At 36.4% G+C, this 17,367-nt stretch overlaps 2 protein-coding genes and 2 long non-coding RNA genes across 10 annotated transcripts; all 4 read left to right on the top strand.

The window, feature by feature from the left end:
* Positions 1–3,013: 3,013 nt before the first annotated feature.
* On the top strand, positions 3,014–4,146 carry LOC149989979 (uncharacterized). Of its 2 annotated transcripts, none has more exons than XR_016506146.1 (2): positions 3,014–3,147; positions 3,434–4,146. It is a non-coding gene; the product is annotated as an uncharacterized LOC149989979 (long non-coding RNA). The 2 variants fall into 2 exon arrangements; XR_016506147.1 differs by having other exon boundaries at positions 3,025–3,161.
* Positions 3,039–8,140, top strand: LOC112281052 (uncharacterized). 3 transcript variants are annotated; one of them, XM_024517223.3, is made up of 9 exons: positions 3,045–3,667; positions 4,378–4,429; positions 4,777–4,851; positions 5,125–5,205; positions 5,352–5,432; positions 5,550–5,666; positions 5,956–7,059; positions 7,243–7,690; positions 7,793–8,140. In XM_024517223.3, the coding sequence occupies exons 4-8, from the start codon at positions 5,146–5,148 to the stop codon at positions 7,687–7,689; spliced, it is 1,809 nt and encodes a 602-aa protein (XP_024372991.1). In that variant the 5' UTR covers positions 3,045–3,667; positions 4,378–4,429; positions 4,777–4,851; positions 5,125–5,145; the 3' UTR covers position 7,690; positions 7,793–8,140. The 3 variants fall into 3 exon arrangements, with proteins under 3 accessions (XP_073394599.1, XP_073394600.1, XP_024372991.1); XM_073538498.2 differs by having other exon boundaries at positions 3,039–4,429; positions 5,565–5,666; XM_073538499.2 differs by lacking the exon at positions 5,352–5,432 and having other exon boundaries at positions 3,039–4,429.
* Positions 8,141–9,476: 1,336 nt separating this feature from the next.
* On the top strand, positions 9,477–11,806 carry LOC141046272 (uncharacterized). Of its 3 annotated transcripts, none has more exons than XR_016506144.1 (4): positions 9,477–9,956; positions 10,189–10,939; positions 11,068–11,145; positions 11,352–11,806. XR_016506144.1 is itself a non-coding variant. In XM_073539186.2 (4 exons), the coding sequence occupies exons 2-3, from the start codon at positions 10,241–10,243 to the stop codon at positions 11,135–11,137; spliced, it is 426 nt and encodes a 141-aa protein (XP_073395287.1). In that variant the 5' UTR covers positions 9,485–9,956; positions 10,189–10,240; the 3' UTR covers positions 11,138–11,145; positions 11,352–11,806. The 3 variants fall into 3 exon arrangements, 2 of the variants coding, with proteins under 2 accessions (XP_073395287.1, XP_073395289.1); XM_073539186.2 differs by having other exon boundaries at positions 9,485–9,956; positions 10,189–10,596; XM_073539188.2 differs by having other exon boundaries at positions 9,485–10,596.
* A 499-nt stretch (positions 11,807–12,305) lies between these two features.
* Positions 12,306–15,652, top strand: LOC141046144 (uncharacterized). 2 transcript variants are annotated; one of them, XR_016506148.1, is made up of 3 exons: positions 12,807–14,367; positions 14,521–14,625; positions 14,853–15,652. It is a non-coding gene; the product is annotated as an uncharacterized LOC141046144 (long non-coding RNA). The 2 variants fall into 2 exon arrangements; XR_012218856.2 differs by having other exon boundaries at positions 12,306–14,367; positions 14,521–15,652.
* The last annotated feature ends 1,715 nt before the right edge of the window (positions 15,653–17,367 follow it).

Below are 17,367 nucleotides of genomic sequence, written 5' to 3' on the forward strand. Positions count from 1 at the left end.
TTGTGAATCTTGAGGTTTTTAAAAAGGTTTTGCATGGCATTTTTGTTACTTTGTATGTATTGAGATAAGTCCAAAATCATCTTTTTATCATGTCAATAACTTTCTTGTATTCCATTCTTAATTCTAGACTCTCTTGTCTTTTTGAATGTGACAATACACATTCTATTACCTTATTATTTTAAAAAATATACTTTTCAAAAAAGTCATATATATAAATATATACATAAATATATTAATTATTATTATGTTTTTTTTATTATCTTAGTGGTGACAATTGATAACAATAAATAATAATAAAAATCATAAATACTTCACACATTCTAATTGATTCAATGCACACTATAGGTAGATCCCTAACTAAAACTAACTTCTCATATTAAATTTATTTATGTAAGAATCTAAATATCCTTGGTAGCATTTTTTTATCATTTAAAAAAAAACATGGAATTTCAAATATGAATTAATAATACTATAAAATAAAATGAATAAGTCACAAAAAAGAGTAATTCATATTATTATACAACATATTAAAAAAAAATATTGGCAAAGTATAAAATTAAAAATAGCTTATAAAGATGACAAACTTATGCGTGTATACAATTTATTGTTATAGTTATTTATGAATTTATTTGCTAATTTTTTATTTTATTTATAAGCTAGAAAAATCAATATATATATATATATATATATATATATGATGATCTTAAAGTTGCTCCTACATATAATGTCTACATGGCTAAAATGTTTGCCATCCAAGTTTTCAGCATATTTCTGTTAATTTATCTGTATAATCTAACGATATTTGAGAAACAAATAACACACATTTGTCTTCTTTTACAAATTTATAATTATCAAACATGAACCAAAGATGGCAAATTCTTATTTACAGAACAAAGTCACTATGATTTGAAAACCAAAATACTCACATGACTCATTATCATTTGAAAACCAAAATACACACATGACTCATACTCAATCTTCTTAAGCTATTTTAAATTTTAAATATATTTGAAAACCAAAATGATTAAATTTTATAAGCTATTTTTAATTTTAAATATATTAAATTTTAAGCATATTTGAAAACAAAAATACACTTATGACTCAATATGGTTTTTTGTACAAGAATAGAATAATCCTAAAATCTTGCACAAGGGTTTGAATAGTGAATATGACCTCATGTGCTACAAAGGGCATTTTGGCTTGTGTCCCATGGCATTGTCTCAGGGATCCCATGAATGAGAACACAAGGCACATGATATTTTGTCCCTAATCATAACTAGTGCGGTAAATTATGTAATGGCTACAAATAATAATAATAATAATAATAATAAAACTTTACCCTTGGTAGATAATACAGCTTATGCAACATGTGAGAGAGGGGAGGGGTTATGGCTAATGCCAGCTAAGGTGAGATTGTGCGGGCAAGGGCAGGCACAATAAAATAAAATAAAATCATAATTATTATAAGTTAGTTACAACAGTATGCATGTTGCAGTACTGTATGGACTTCTTCTGCATTAAGAGCCAAAGCTGGGCCATATTTATTTACTTTTTTTTGCCATTTATTTTTGTTGGGTTTTATTAGTTGGCCCTTTGAAAGTTCATGGTTGAATGGAACATGTTTTTGTGGTTATATTTCTTCTTTTTTTTTTTTTTTTTATTATTGTTGTTGTTGTACCCTATTTGTTTCCTCTTGCTCCTCTGAGTCTGTTTATGAGTTCAATGAATAGATCATACAGCAAGTATAAGGTTGGTATGTAGACATTCTTATCACTATCAAAAGCACATGTGGTGCACTAAGGGAAAAAAGCTTAACTCTTTGTTCATGCCATTCCTGTGAACCAATCAACCAAATCATTCATCACACCATGTTGATAGCTACATGTATATATTTAGGGGTAAGACCAAAGCAATTTCACACTGCTAATCCTAATTTAAAACTTAAATTTAAGGGTTCTTTATTAAAATAGAAGATATCACCCCTAACTGTGGAATTTATATCTATCAGTATTTATGATTATATATATATATATATGTACATATTTATGTCAGTGTTTTTCTTTTCTTATCTTATCATTTTTTTTGTTTGTTTTGTTTTTTCTCTCTAACACAAGTGACAGCCAAAAGTCATGGCCAACTGGAGAGAAAAAATTTAAATGAATTAAGAAAATAAGAAGAAAAAAAATACATTTCCACATAATACTCTGCCCACCTTCATGCCCCTCACATTGGTACCATGCCATTTTCAAGCAGTAACAGTACCATTGCCCTCAAGTCAGCCATGTTCTAGGCAGTTAAAAGTAAGAATTCACTTCCTATTACCCTAAAGCCCAACTACTTATTTTGACCCTAAAATTTAGATAAGGTCCCTAAAAACCAACCTCAATATTCCTATGAGAACACCTGGAAATAGTGAGGCTACACACACAGGGGCATGATGATACAAGTGCATTAAATGGTGATAAAAAAGTACTCTCCCCTTTTTCACCCTTCATTCACCTTCAAGAACAAAGTACCCCAGCAGTCTTCTTCCCAATTCAATGATAACATGTGCCCACATTTGGTTGTAGATACATGTTGGTTTAGAAGGTGGGATCGAGCCTCTGGCAGGTTTCTTGATATCACGAATCCTACACATCCCTTGGGACCAAAGGATGCTCAAATGAATAAGTTGGATGGATAATAGTGATAAATGAACAAGGGAGACCCTATACCACAATAACTTGGGCATGAGCACATCAAGGTGCATCTCTAAGTACCTTATGCATATTTATGCTATTTATTCATTTTTTATTTTTTTTATTTTTTCTTACTCCCTCTCTAGTTTCCTCTTTAGAAGGGCCCAAGCTACCAAATATTTGTAGGATTCAAGACCAATGCAAGGGTGACAATAAAATCTTTAGAGTTGCATTCTACCATGGTTTGTGTTGCTATGGGATAGAGGTTATTGAAGGGGGGGGGGGGGCGACAGCGGGAGCGGGTGACGGAGGCAGGCGCCCGGCCAGAAGGGCTGCAGCCCGCGCTGGTTTGCCATCAATCCAGACGTTGTCATGGAGAGTTGGTTTCGCGTCCTCGTCAAGCTTGATCGGTGGAAGCAATGCCCCGCAGTTTTTGCGACCTTTCCAGGACGACGGAAGGAGCAGCTCCGTATGTAGCTAGAGGTGGCCTGGAGGCTGTGGTTATTTGCGCGATCATTTAGAGGCGATTTGTTCTTTTCTTAGCTTCAATTCAAGCTCGAGTTCATCTTTGATGGTTCTGTGAGCCTGCGGAGGGGCATCTGTGTGTGTTGATTGATTGTTTCGGGAGAGGTGCATTTGAGAATACGGCATTACCAGTGCGTGCAGCGGAGGAGTGATATGGCGCTTTTGTGACGCGTTCTGTTTTTTTTTCTTTCGCCCTTTCGCTGATGCAAGTTTGTTCGATTGGCATGAAGGAGAACTACCGGGATTCCGTGAAACCTATTTCGTCGAGGAGTCGTGTGCTGGTCTCCTTTGCATTGTGATTTGCGTTATAGAATTGCTGCCCTGGCCTGAGGGCTCTAATGCGTGCACGTCCATGGCAGAAGCTGTCTTGCGGGGCTCAGGTAGTATCTGTTGATTTCCTTGATCATTCATTGAAAAGGCTTCCATGATTGATGAGACTCCAGCTGCTGAATTGTGACGACAAGGTGCAGTAGACATTGACGTTGTTGTCTCTTGAGTTGGATTTCTTGGAGTCGAGTAGGTGACATTTCAAGTTGTTTGCATATACTCTTTTTATTTTTGTAAATAATTCCTTTCTGGAAGCAGGTACATGGCTCCAGATAGCCTCATTTCTGGTGACCACTTTCCTGTATAATTGTGTAAACAGATGCGATCCGAAGGGATCGTCTCGGTTTAATGTAGCTTCTTTTCTCGAAATTTAGAGATTGGTGCAGACTTAAATTCGATGAGATGGAAAACGTCAGCTCTAGACTCAGAACTCTATGACATTATTTAGCTGAGTGTGCGTCATTGATTTCACTGCTGCTGCGCAAAGTCATAGCCACAGATCAAATTCAATTCATACCATTGCCGAACAAAGGCTTCCCCTGCAAATCAATGCTATGAATGTGGAGTAAATCCAGAATATGTTGATGAACCAGCTCAAAGGCTCTTTTAATCGGTTTCCCTGTGTCCAACGCCTCAGTTGTTGACGACGTTTAGTTTAGTGTCAAAAACAATATTTTCCTTTGATGTATCAGGAGAAGCCAGTCTTGAGCGGCATGAATTGAATGCTTGCTAGATAGGATGGGCCGGAAAAGGCGTGTGCAAGCAGAAAAGACGCATCAAGTGGTAGACAACTTAACAGTCGAACCTAGTTCTGATCTTCTGTCATTTGGTTGCTTTCGCCCCGCAGATTAGCGTGGCTTGGTGATCTTTGCTGTATAATTTGAAGCAAAACACAAGAGGTGTTGCTCCATCCCAATCTCATAGCTGCTCAAGCTGCTGAATTAATTAAGATTAATTCACCAAACATAACAGTAAAGTAAAATGCAATACATTTCCAAGTGCGGATCCGCACATATTAACTAGTCATCCAACGTTATTTTTGTGGGAGAATATGTTCATTTACGCAGAGACGAGCTTGTGCTCAATAAGTAAGACTGTAAGCTCCAGTCACCGTGTAGGTTGATAGAGCGGTATAAACTTTTGAATGTTCAGAAATCCTATGAAAGAGGATAGAAAATATTAACACAGAAGTTACACTATAGATTTTCCACTCAGAATTACTAACAAGCTTCCATTCATGTAGCAGTTGGATTGGAGGACAGGATTACTCGTGATTCGGGTCGCCTGTTCCTTGAAGTGAAGTCATACTGCCTGATACCGGGTACTAAGTCTGAATAATCTCAATCTATTTCTTCTTTAGGGATATGATTCACGTGATGAAAGACTTTCAAGTGATGCAATTTTTTTTATCTCTGATTCTTTGAGTTGATGATTGCTGATGCAACATCTAAGATGTAAGGAATCTTTACGCTATTCTATACTTAACGCATCACAATGTCTAAAGACGCAACATGAAACTTATGAAGCAGGACAAATAAGAGTTTGTGGTGCAAGTATGCTGATTAACAGTTCTTGAGTGTTTGAAATTTTGCAGGATCTATGCGAGGAGAGCTCAATGCAGGAAATACCTTATGATGTATCACATACTCCTATTGACTATGACGGTCCTGTCATCGTAAGCTTGTCAATTCCTTCCTGCACCGAACTTTTGCGCAGTGAGATATTGAACGATTTAGAATGGATCTCTAGTTTGATTGTGGATCAGAGTTTTTACATGGAGCTATATCATCTTACTCATGCTCAGGTATCTCATGAGCACAGGTCAATGAATCAAGGGCTAAGATTTCAGAAAAAGATCGTAGGGGGGAGAGAAGAGAACAACGGGTTGCTCTAGAGAAGGATGTGAGTGTCTACTTCAAGCTTGAATTTAAGAAGTGTCTTTTAATGGTATGTTTAGAAATTGTCTGAAACTTACACATAACTTTTTTGATGTTTTCCTCGGCTGTTCATAATGAACAGATCGTCCGGCTGCAGAAAAAGCTGATGTTTGAGGTTAACATGCGCAATGCACTTAATCGTGGACTCAGCAGGCCCCTGGGCTCCCTCCCTCGAATATACGCCAGCTTGCCTTTGGAGGTGTGTTAATCATAATACTGTTCTTAGGACTTGACGTCAAGATGCAGTTTGTCAGATTATGTTGCAATTCAGCTAGAAATCTGCTACCAACCTTGAAAATGCTACTTAGCACTGGCCTTAGGCTCGTACCCGACGTGATTCAGGTTCAAATGCACCTAAGTTGAGGTTCACATCCCGACCACAAGATTAGGACCTGGTGAAAGGGGTAGTATTCAAATTCGAATCAAAACATATTGTCTGCAAGATATTTAATTGTGAAGTGAAATATCAGACGTGTTGGTATCTGCAGACAAGAGAATTGCTGCTTGAAGTGGCGGTACTTGAGGAAGAAATCATGTCTCTTGAGAAGCAGGCTGTCTACCTTGAAAAGGAAATTTTAAGCGACGCTTCAATAATGGAGAAGGAGCTAATCTACCAGGATCCGCATCAAATGCTATCTCCGGAGAAATTAGAGATTCTGGTCTCCACTTTGGTGTCTTCGAAAGACTCTGCTAGGATATTCTCAAAACCTTCACTGTCTCCACGGAAGTCGATCGACCAGGAGAATAACATCTCAAAGCCTTTGCTTTGTGTTGGTAGAAGTGCAGAAAACAAAAGTAGTCCCAAGTCGATGTCAATCCATTCTAGAAACTCTGTTAACAATGGAAGCCCCATTAAGTCCCCAGCATCTCCTTGTAACTCCTCTGACCCAAGGCGAATCACCACTACGAAACATCAAAGTCAGAGGAATAGCCTATTTGAAAAGACACCGCCAGGGGACTCGAGGGACCTCAAAAGCAGAAAGATCTCTCCCATTAGAAAGGAGCACCATGATAGCTCTTTGTTTGACAGGCATACAGCCCCGTTAATCCCAATGAAGCCGAGCGCTCCTAAAGTTGAGTGCACTTCACTTATGTCACCTCTTCCTGTAAGCCCCTGCGGTGTTGGAAAATGTTTTACAAGGCCATCGAGGGTCGAGACTGGGGATAGAAAGCCACCTGTGAGAGCACATGCTCAATCTAGAAGAAATTGCATGATCAGCAATATAGTTTCAACTGCAGATCGCACTCTGCAAGCACCGACCACTCCTAGACCTATGGGAGACGACAAGGGCCGAGGTGGCCCTGCTAAGCGCTCCCCACGTCAATCTCGTCAACCACTGAGTCATGGCACCCCTAGGACGATAAAAGCTTCGGCAATCACCATAGAGCAAAAGATGGATCATACTCACAAAACCTCTTCAGTACGAAAGATAGGCACACCACTGAACTGTGAATCAAGACCTAAAATCGTCTATCAGAATGATGTCAGTGGTGGGGCTTGCAAATACAATCTGAACCACGTCGTCATTCCTAACACTAAAGGGCTTGACGAAGATGACAAATCTATCAGCCTTCCTCTAGACCTTGAGAAGGTAATTGTGATTTCAGAACTCTTGGCATATCTGTAAAGTGATTGTTTTTGACAATTATTAGAATAGTTTATTACCGTGGTGGGTTCTCGAAGATGACGGGATATAATTCGTCGTGACTAAACATGCATTTAGGAATGTTATCCCGCTCAACGGCTTATGCATTTCATGCTTGTGTTTTTGTAGCCTGCTGGCTTGCGACTAATTGGTCGTATGGGACAGACAAGTCAACTGACGTGTTCACTCGAAAGAAACTCCAAACTTGGATTGGAGCATGTAGCCAACTCAATATTGCTGTCAGAGCAAGTGGTTAAGTTGCTTAAAACAATCTATACAAAAATTCAAGAGAATCAGCCGCCCTTGGCGTCTGACTTTAACTCTTCATCACAAGCTTCAGTGTCAACAAACCTTTCCAGTGCAAGCCTTGACGATTGTGTGATGAGAGGTAGCGGTCATATCAAATTAAGGCTGGATGACTGTCACACTGAAACTCTTAGCACAAAGACTAGCGCCACCATGAACTTTATGCGTTATTATTATTCAGGTGAAGTTGGGAAGGTACTCGACCCATACTCTCACCTGAGCGGGGGCAATATGAGCAATCGAGTGACAGGTTTTGCATCAAAAGGCTGATGTAAGTTTTCATTAATCAGACTTCTTGTAATTCGTGATTCTTGATCTTTTGAAAGGAATGCATCAATCGTGTTCATAATCTAGTATGATTCTGTACGTTCAGGAGCTGGAACTCGGAAAATTCTGTCAGAAGACACGGCCAATCCTTCATCAAGCATTCAAAAGCTGTGCAGTTTTGTTTTGCAAGTGGAGCTTACTGATAAACTAAATCAGTTACATTCGGAAAGTTCTGAGAGGAGCGAAATCCGGATAACTTGCGCAGCCATTTGTTTAACGTTTTCTTGCACTAGATCTCCTTTTCACAATCAGTATAAATGCTGTGCACATAGAGATAAGCTGCATTTCATCTCACCGTAAATACAATAGGTAGATTGGTAACAGTAGCATGTACGGAGAGAGGAATTGCAAAGGTTTGCGAATATTAATGATATTTTCAAGTTGTTAACAAGCATTCATAGGGTAAAAAAGAGGGCATAGGGCCGATGTGCCTTCTGAGTGACATATACAAACACACAAGCAAAGCAGAGGGCAAGTCAAAAATAGTTCATAACGATAAAGAAATCCGTGCTGTCGACTGAAATGCTTTCGCTGGCGGTGAGTTTTCGAATCATATCCTCGGTTTCATATTTCTATGCTCAACAGGTAATGCAGAGTCGGAATCATTCAGCCGTTCTAGTACTATTTCTTATGGACATCATCACCTCAGGTCTCAGTTATATCCATTTTCACTGCTGCAAATGCTGTCAGTTCTGAGTAAGGCCAACTTTCTTTCAGACTGCAATACGGTCGCCATAGCATTAAAATAAAAACTGGTGCAATTCATCTGTGTAGCGGTACCAACTTGGAAGGCATTTTACAAGCTTCAGCTAAAGCACGGCACGACAAACTGTTTCATATACTTTCCCTCCAGAGAAATTATCAGCTCACGCTGATTATCATGAAAAATTCAGGTACCAGCTCTTCTTCGAAGTTCAACTCGTATTATTACTTTGTAGTTTATGCTCCTGAAAATTTAATGAGATTGGGTTTAACCCAACTGTAAAATGTAAAAGATTTACAAGTTGAGTTGTTCTTAACTTGGTTTCTTCCAATTCAGAAAGCCTTCTACCTACATCATTTTTGTTGTTACACTTATCACATTGTCAACTCTCATTTGTAATTTTTATTTTATATCAATTTATTTTGCTTTGAGTTAAGCTCATCTGTGTGTTTAAAAGTCTATCTTAAAAATAATTACAAATCCTTTTATCTGACATTGGGTTTTAGATAGGATTGTTATGAAAATCACCTTTACATAGATTGAATACTGTTTGTTCATATTGTATTTCCAGATTATAACTATGTATATGTGTTAATAGATAGCCAAGCTAATTATGTACAAAAATGTAAGGATGACTCCAAATCATTGTGAAAAAGAGCAAAAAGTAAATGAAATTGGTTATATTGCATTGTAATAATGTGCATTCTCAACCATCATATCACCTCAATATCAATAAGACTTTATTTTTTACAATTTTAATTATGGATCATAAAAAAAATTGCCAAAAATTTAAAATCCTGTTGAGTTCCGTGATTGTTGTAATCCACGTATAATCAAAAGACTAATACAGTCTAACTTTTTTAATTAGTATTAAAAAGAAATGTAGATCGTACATAAACATGCATCATTTAATATTTTGTGTTCAGAAAAATAAATAAATAAATAAAAAGAAAAAGAAAAAACCCACGGTTTAGGACAAGAAACCTACACATAAATGGATGAATTTTATACATTCGATTGAATACTGTTTGTGGGAGAATTGGACGTTTCAATTGTTGCTCGCAAATTCACTCTAAAATCGGGCGAGTTGGAGGTTGTGGTGCGACTCATCTTCTGCACCTTTTTTTGGAGCCCGACGTGTATAGCTGAGGCAGATTGGCTGCACACTCGGATGAGACTCGATTTCGGCAGTGAAGCATTCTCTAATTGCACCTTGTGATCTACAATCAGTGAAGAGAAAACAGTATTCGATGTCTAATTTGTAGTTTGGAGAGAGAAAGAGAGAGAGAGCCAGTTTGTATTCTGCCTTCCGTCGCAATGCGCACTTTGCGCGTCGTCGTGTGACACGTCCCGGAGGGTTACAGGTAACATGAAGTGAAGAGTAGATTGGGGGATTCGCAATAACTATTCTGAAGCGAGAATGTTTGTATCATGATCAGTTCCGGGAATACCTCTAAGAACAGAAAAGGCAGGCATGTTTCTCGCACCAGTGCAGACTCTTATCACGGTCAGAGCCTGGCTGCTAAATTGGTGACAAGTTCTTTCTGCTGTTGTCATTGAAAGAGGTCTTTGATCTACAGAATTTTTATTTTTATAACCGGGGCATAACTTTGCGGCACAGGTGGAGAACAGCCTGCCAGCGACATATATGTGTGTGTGTGTGTATATATATATATATATATATATATATATATGTTTTTCATTGTTTTCCTGACATGTTTCGTGCATTCATTTAGCAGAATGGCGGGATTTCTGTAATTATAATACCCTCACGCCGTCTTCTGATCTACCATGTGTGAGGAGAAAATAGTAATCAACGCCTTCGCTTGTAGGATCGGATGTGAAGGGCTCCAGTGTATAAATGCTACAACTAGAGCAGGAGCCGTGCCCTACAGCGTTGATTCTGGTTCAGTTGAACAGTCAGTGGTCAATCTTAGCAGTCAAAGTTGTAGGAGTCTGTTCAACTTCGACTTCTTGATAGATTGTAATCAGGATCCTTCCGGCTATGGTTTTCGTCGTAGCTTGCCAGAGTCGTACAGATCCTTGAAAGAGAGATTAGCAGGAAAATATACCATTCACACCTGCGCAGGCTACGGCGTCGAAGAGGAGAGAACATCCGGCTCGCTTGATATCAAACTGCCCAAAGGGTACAGCGAGCTCTCACTGAATGTCGGGATTGAGCTTTTGACACATTTGGCCTGTGAATGAGCTGTTAGAATGCCATTGAGGAAGAAGATTTGCATGCGCACAATCCTCTTTCTTGCACTGATGCCCCTCGAAATAAAGATTTCACATCTCAATTTATTTTGTTCTTGTCTCTGCAACAAACTCTTCAATCATGGCCATATCAATCAATTTCTCACATAACGAAAGGAATATATTTTCAGTATATTAAACACACATGCTTTCCATTAGACTTAATCATCGACCCCTCATGACCTACATTTCATGTAATGAGATTCTGTCATTGCTAAAGCTTGTGAGTTGCAGGTAAAATAAAGCAGTTAACAACAAACTTCTCGTTAATTGAAAACTAAACAGCAACTTCTGCTCTCATCACCTGAATGTCTAATTTTCATTCATGCTCCTACACCTCTGACGATGTTACTTCCTGCCAGGTGGCTGAACACGAAGTCAAAGACAAGCGGGAGACAAATTAGCGATGAGTCGCAATTTCGATTTTTCTGAGATGCCAGGTGAATGAACCAAACATCTGTCTCTCAATAGCATTTTTTTTTTTTTTTTTTTTTTTTTTTTTTTGCTTTGATTTTACTTTCCTTTCGTTTTTTTTGTTGAGTTTATTGTTTAATCTCTAACAATATCAGGTAGAACTTCCTACTGTCCCCCAAAAATAATTTCACATTCTTATCCATTGAAGCGATTCCTATGTCATCCTGTGCAGGATTGTTCTCTGCGAGACGACGACTATGATGACCTAACTTGTAACTCCAGATACAGACAGAGTGCTTTGGCTGGAGTGCAATGAAGTAGCCAGCGGTAAGCATTGTCAGGATTTGTCTGTTGCTTGAAATGCGTTTCAGGCAGGCTTTTGAAACGGCGAATGGGATTTTGCTGAATTACGCAAATCAACTTGTGCCTCCACAAGCTTGGAACCTTCTCCTTCAAGCTTTCCGTGAAGAGCTCCACACAAAATCAGCAAAATGTTTCAGAGATAAATAGGCAGATGTTATCAAAAGCTTTGTATAATACTATTAGTATGTATCAAAGAGAACATTTAAATTCACCCTTGTGTTATAAAAGATTTTACTTGTAAGTCTGTAAACTTACTAAAATTGTTTTAAGTAGCCAATTGCAACCCAACTTTATTTCAAATAAATCATCAATTTTGGAAGTATAAATTATGAAAAAACAAAAAAATGTAAAAATATAAATGTGTGTATATATATATATATATATATATATATATATAATGGATGAATCCAAAATCTAATATTTTTTTAGAAATTATTTTGTGTATTTTTCATGCTTAGAGAAAAAGAAGAATATCCAACTTTTAGATGAGTATTTTTTCATTTTTATAAATCAAATATAAGATACAAAGTTCAAAATTGCATTGAAAATACTTATTAAAAAATGATTTCACTATTATATATTAGACCGCCTTAGACTTATTTTAATATACTATGGACCAAACTTATTTGATAGAATAACCACTACCTCCTAATTAGCACTCTCATTTTTTCATCCAAAGTATTTGTTTTTCAATACAGAATACAAGAAATCCATAACATCTATAAATATTAGGGAGTTGATTTTTACTTATTTTTAAGAAAATAATGCATAATTTTAACTAAAGACAAAAACAAGGATTTATAATTAAAAAAAATCATTTATTTATTTTTCTATAAATTGGCATAGAATTCTAAAAGCTTTTCTACAAACTTAAAAAACTTGATAATTGAATATACTTTATTTACATATATAAAGTACATATACGGAAGTTTTTCTTTCAACTTTCAATCACAATGTTCAAAACTCAATAGGTAATAAACATGAAGTAAAAAACATATCCTAAAACTTTCAACTTAATTGGTCAAATATATTGTTCCAAATAAGAACCAAAAAGAAATAAAAATAAAACAAATTGAGCTACTTTAAGTCATTTAGTAGAAAAATAAGTAGTAAACGCTTCAAAATTCTAAGTAAAAATATTTATATTATTTTTTTGACATCTTTAACATCCTAAAACTATTTAAACAATTTTGCATAGGCTTTGGAATTATGTACAAGCCAAGAGAATCTTAAATGAAGCAACATTATTATCAAACAAACTTTCTCTAAACTTGTGGTGTGAAGATCTCTAGAAAAGAAAAGTATGGCAAGTTTTTAAATAATTTTTAGCTAAAAAATTTTAAAACCCACATTACAAAATTTTCAACTTTGTAAGGTTTTGTTTTAAATAATTATTTAGGAATTACTTATAAATTCTATGAATTTAATAAAATGAAAAGGTTGTTGATGATGGCATATGAATGGATGCACACACTAAAATAATTCTATGGATAGAAATCATAGACAATAGTAGACATATGTACCAATATAATCAAGAAAAATTTAAAAACAATAAATTCTTTGTCTTATTTTTTTATGATGAAAAGACAAGTTCTAAATAATAAATTGTAAACTATGGATATGACTATATAATCAAATATAAAACCAAAATTTCTTATAATTGGATAACTATCTACACACCACCAAATCCACAATAGTTGCAAAAAAGACTAACATCAAGTCTATCTTATTCTCATCTTTGTACAAAAATAATAACTAAACCTCAAGTATAATATTCTCTATTACTCTCAATCTATAAAAAAATGAACTTTCTTTTTGGTATTAGAAAAATAATAATAATAATAAAATCCTCAAATAAAAGAAAATCTTATGCATGAACTTTAATTCTTAAAACGAAATCTCCAACCTCCACATAACAACACTAGTCGATACAAACCAAAAATAAGAAGAAGAAAGAACACCTCCTTATGTTTACATAAACAAGTAAACAAAAAAACAAACACAACACCTTCACACTCCCAGAGTTTCCGAGCCCCGAATTGAAACCCTAATTTCCTAATTTCTTCTGCTTCCCTTCTGTTTTTGTTTTCATTTCTTTCTTTCTTTCTTTCTTTCTGTTGGGACTCCCATGTCAACGACTACACCAGCGTAGTTGACTCTCGGAGCTGCTGTCGTTTGGTGATTTATTGTGGGTGTGTGTGAATGTGTGTGTGAGAGAGAGAGTGTACATTAATGCTACTTCGAATCTCCCCCTTCAATCATCTGTCTGGCACCCCACTCCCCGACTCGACACCCACCCACCAAACTCATTGACCTCTTGCGAAGACCACAGCGTGTTTCTGTCAGCCTTTTGAGTTTATGAGACACACGACATTGCGAATGTGAAAGAGAATGAGAAAGAGAGAGACCCAACCAGCCAGGCAGCCCACTCTTTGCCATACTTCGCCGACTGCTCCTTTGACAATGTGGTGGGGTAGTGGCGGAGCCGCTCATACGTTTCCTGTGTCGTGAAACCGCCACACGCTCCCTACGGTACGAATTCCGCCATCGCCCCCATCATCAATAACAGAAACCCTAAAAACAACATACACACACACACACACACACTCTATATCTCTCTCTCATTTACTCAAGGCCGACCAGACCTAAGTCAGAGCTACGCGGAATGAAAGCCCTAATTCCAGGTAGCTGAGATGTGTGAAGGAGGAGTTTTGTCTTATTATGAAACACTTATTATTGTGAAGAATAAATTCATTCGATGGATACATCGAGTATTGGCTAATATATGCAAACGTTATGTGCCATTTTCTGCTTGAAATCGATGCTTGAGCTCCATTCCTTTGGTTGCTAGCGCTGCCTTTCAGGATGATCTCATATTTTTATATGTGAGTGGATTTGGTGCTTTATTCATTTACTCATTTTTATGTTTGTAATGATGTTGTCATCTTCATTCATTCATACAACTCACGGATTGTACGTAATGGATTTAAATCAATCTTCATGCAATGCAACCTCAAAACTTTGAATGTTATTTGAAGGCAATTTTTTTACCCGGTGTCAAGATCCCAGAAGACTTGGGCTTTCAAAGTACATAATGGTTCAGTAGAACAATACATCCATATAATAAAGTTGCTAATTTTCTGGTAAGTTATGAGTTGTAATGATATTATTATTACTCTGATATAAGCTTAAAAATATAATTGGCTCTATCTCTCAAATTCTTCTCAAGTTATATCAACAATATATGATGAATAAATCTTAGAATTGCTTGTATATATATATATATATATATATATATTCAAATTTTACTACCTTTTGTACATATACATTTAAGACATTTTTTATTATACAATTTATTCTTTAATTAAAGTCATGGCATGTATTAAGAGGATATGGATCCAGCAAATATGAAAAGCTTATAAAGATGGTGTGTAAAATAATACATAAGTAAAATAAATAAATAAACAAATAGTCAACTTGTAAAGTAGAACACATTAAAAATTAAAAAAAATGAAAATGAAAATGAAAAACCCTTGAAAAATTACAGAATTATAGATTTTAAAAAAAAACTTGAGCTAAATGCCAATTTTCCTTGTTGATAACACAAAAACGCCAAAAATTAGGCTCCCAAAAACATGTTAGAAGTTAGCAACATATTGGTAGTTAAATAGGAATAACAGGGTTATATTTAAAAGGACAATAAATTCACAAACCTTCCAATTCAAAGTTTCAACACAATAAGATATTGTGCACACTAAACTTCACCCATATTAGCTTATGTATGAAGGTGTTAAGAACAATGGTAGCTTGTGTTCTACATATATATTAATCCAAGGACAACCAACTTGTTGGTACAACTAAAAAAAAAACCAAGGCCTCAAGGATGTTCATCTCCCTATTCTCATTCTAAACCGCTCAACATCACTCCACCAATTTTTTTGTTGAAACAAGCAAAAGGTGATTAGTTAAAAGCTGCATCAAATGGCCAAACCCTACTACTACAACAACAACAACAACAACAAACAAACAAATGAAAAAAAAAATGTGGGAATAATAACACCCCTCAACACAATAGTAGTTTTATCATTGTTTTGCAACTTTAGGATTGGTCCATTTTTCACGTGCTTGTGCACGGTTTGCTTGTACAATTGTTCAATCTTTGCACTCGAATTCCTGTTGTTTTTTTGGGTGCTCCATTGAGAGATTGAGAGACTGATTTTCTGACCGTGTCATTGCCTGAGGAAAGTCTGCACAAAGGCTTTGTCCTCTTTCCACACTCCCTTTGAAGGCTGTGCACATGCAAGAATGGAGCCAAATGAATTCATCATGCCTGAGTCCACATAAATAAATAAATAAATAAATAATGAGAAAGGTTAGTGCCTTGGACCCCTTCCCCTTTCACTTGACTCTATTGACTCACACAATTGACTACTCACCCCAGCCATTCGCTTCCCGTGCACCGCACGATTCTCCCCCCGGTCGCATCGAATCCTGACTGTCCCTTTTACGTTCATCCAAACTGGACGACGTTCGTCATCACGGCTTGACTTCGGGTGGGGACGGGCCTCCCTGGCCCTCGCCCGGCCCGTGCAAAAACCAAAATAAGGGGTCTTTGGGGACCCTCAAAGGGGCTCGTCACCCTTTTAAACTTGGCGACCTCGGAGCCTCCGCCAAAATTTGAACATATACGTTCCACGTGAAGGGTTGACATTTGCGTTTGGAGGGCGTATTCAATTTGGGTGTGGGAGTTGACATTGTGAAAGTCAACGATGTTTTTTTGTTTTTTGTTTTTTATTTTATTATTTTTTCTCCCCTAGAAACAGGGTTTGAGAGTATATTTAGTAATGGGATCTATTATTGGGGATTCTATTTGTGGCTTCCATGTAGCGACTCCCTTTGGTTTCTCATGTTGAGAGTCAATTTCTCGATGCCCATTTTCCCTTTTATTGTTTTCTTCTCTTTACAATAATAGCAACTCTTCAATCATGTGGAAGTTGATACATAAAAAATATTTAAAATTTTCCGTTGTTGAAGATTCTTCGACATGTGAGTCCTTTTGGAATAGAATTCAAATATCCTCTGACTTTTGAGTTTTATGTTTCGGACTTGTGTTTGGTCAATCTTCAAAGTCAACATTATGATTAAATTTCTATTTTTAAAAAATTGGAATTTCGTTTTTTTCTTTATTGAGAAAATCAGTCAGGTATTCAAAGAACAATATATATATATATATATATATATGGAGAGAAATAAATAAACAGAAGAAAATGCATCTGTTTTCTTCATGTTCAAAAATATCTCCTATGAGAGTCTGGAGGAAATGTGTACAAAACCACCACATGTGTTGAGAAATCTCATGTGATTTTTTATTTATTTATTTTTATTTATTTTTTTAATACATGTCAAGGTCATCCTTTTATGAAGTTCAAAAAAAAATTCAATGAGATTTCAATGAGAAACTTACTGACCTGGTTTGATTTCTCAACAAATAAATGAAATCCCAACAAACAGCAAAGAACATTTGAAGAAAAAGACTCTGGCTTTTTCGGTGTGTCAAAAGCTATCACAAGATCGATCTCGAGTCAGCTTTGGTGACCTTCATTCGAAGTCTGGGTCTTCTTTTTCCATTTGCATCCCACATGCATCTTTGGCGTTCATCAAATTTAATAGACAATTTTCTTTTTTCTTATGTCTAAAAGGGAGGTTCCAGAAGGTCCTTGAAGCTTCCAGGCACAGAAAATGTACTCCAAATAGAGTGGTCCAGACCAGATTTTTCATACAAAATTTCAAGAGGGGTGAAGAGGATTGTGGGTGTCAATCTGATGGAACCCATTACCAAACAGTAGAGACAGAGTGAGAAAATCCAAAACAAATATATTGTATTT

The sequence above is a fragment of the Physcomitrium patens genome, chromosome 1 (genome assembly GCF_059467195.1).
Source record: "Physcomitrium patens ecotype Gransden chromosome 1, ASM5946719v1, whole genome shotgun sequence".
Lineage (NCBI taxonomy): Eukaryota > Viridiplantae > Streptophyta > Bryopsida > Funariales > Funariaceae > Physcomitrium > Physcomitrium patens.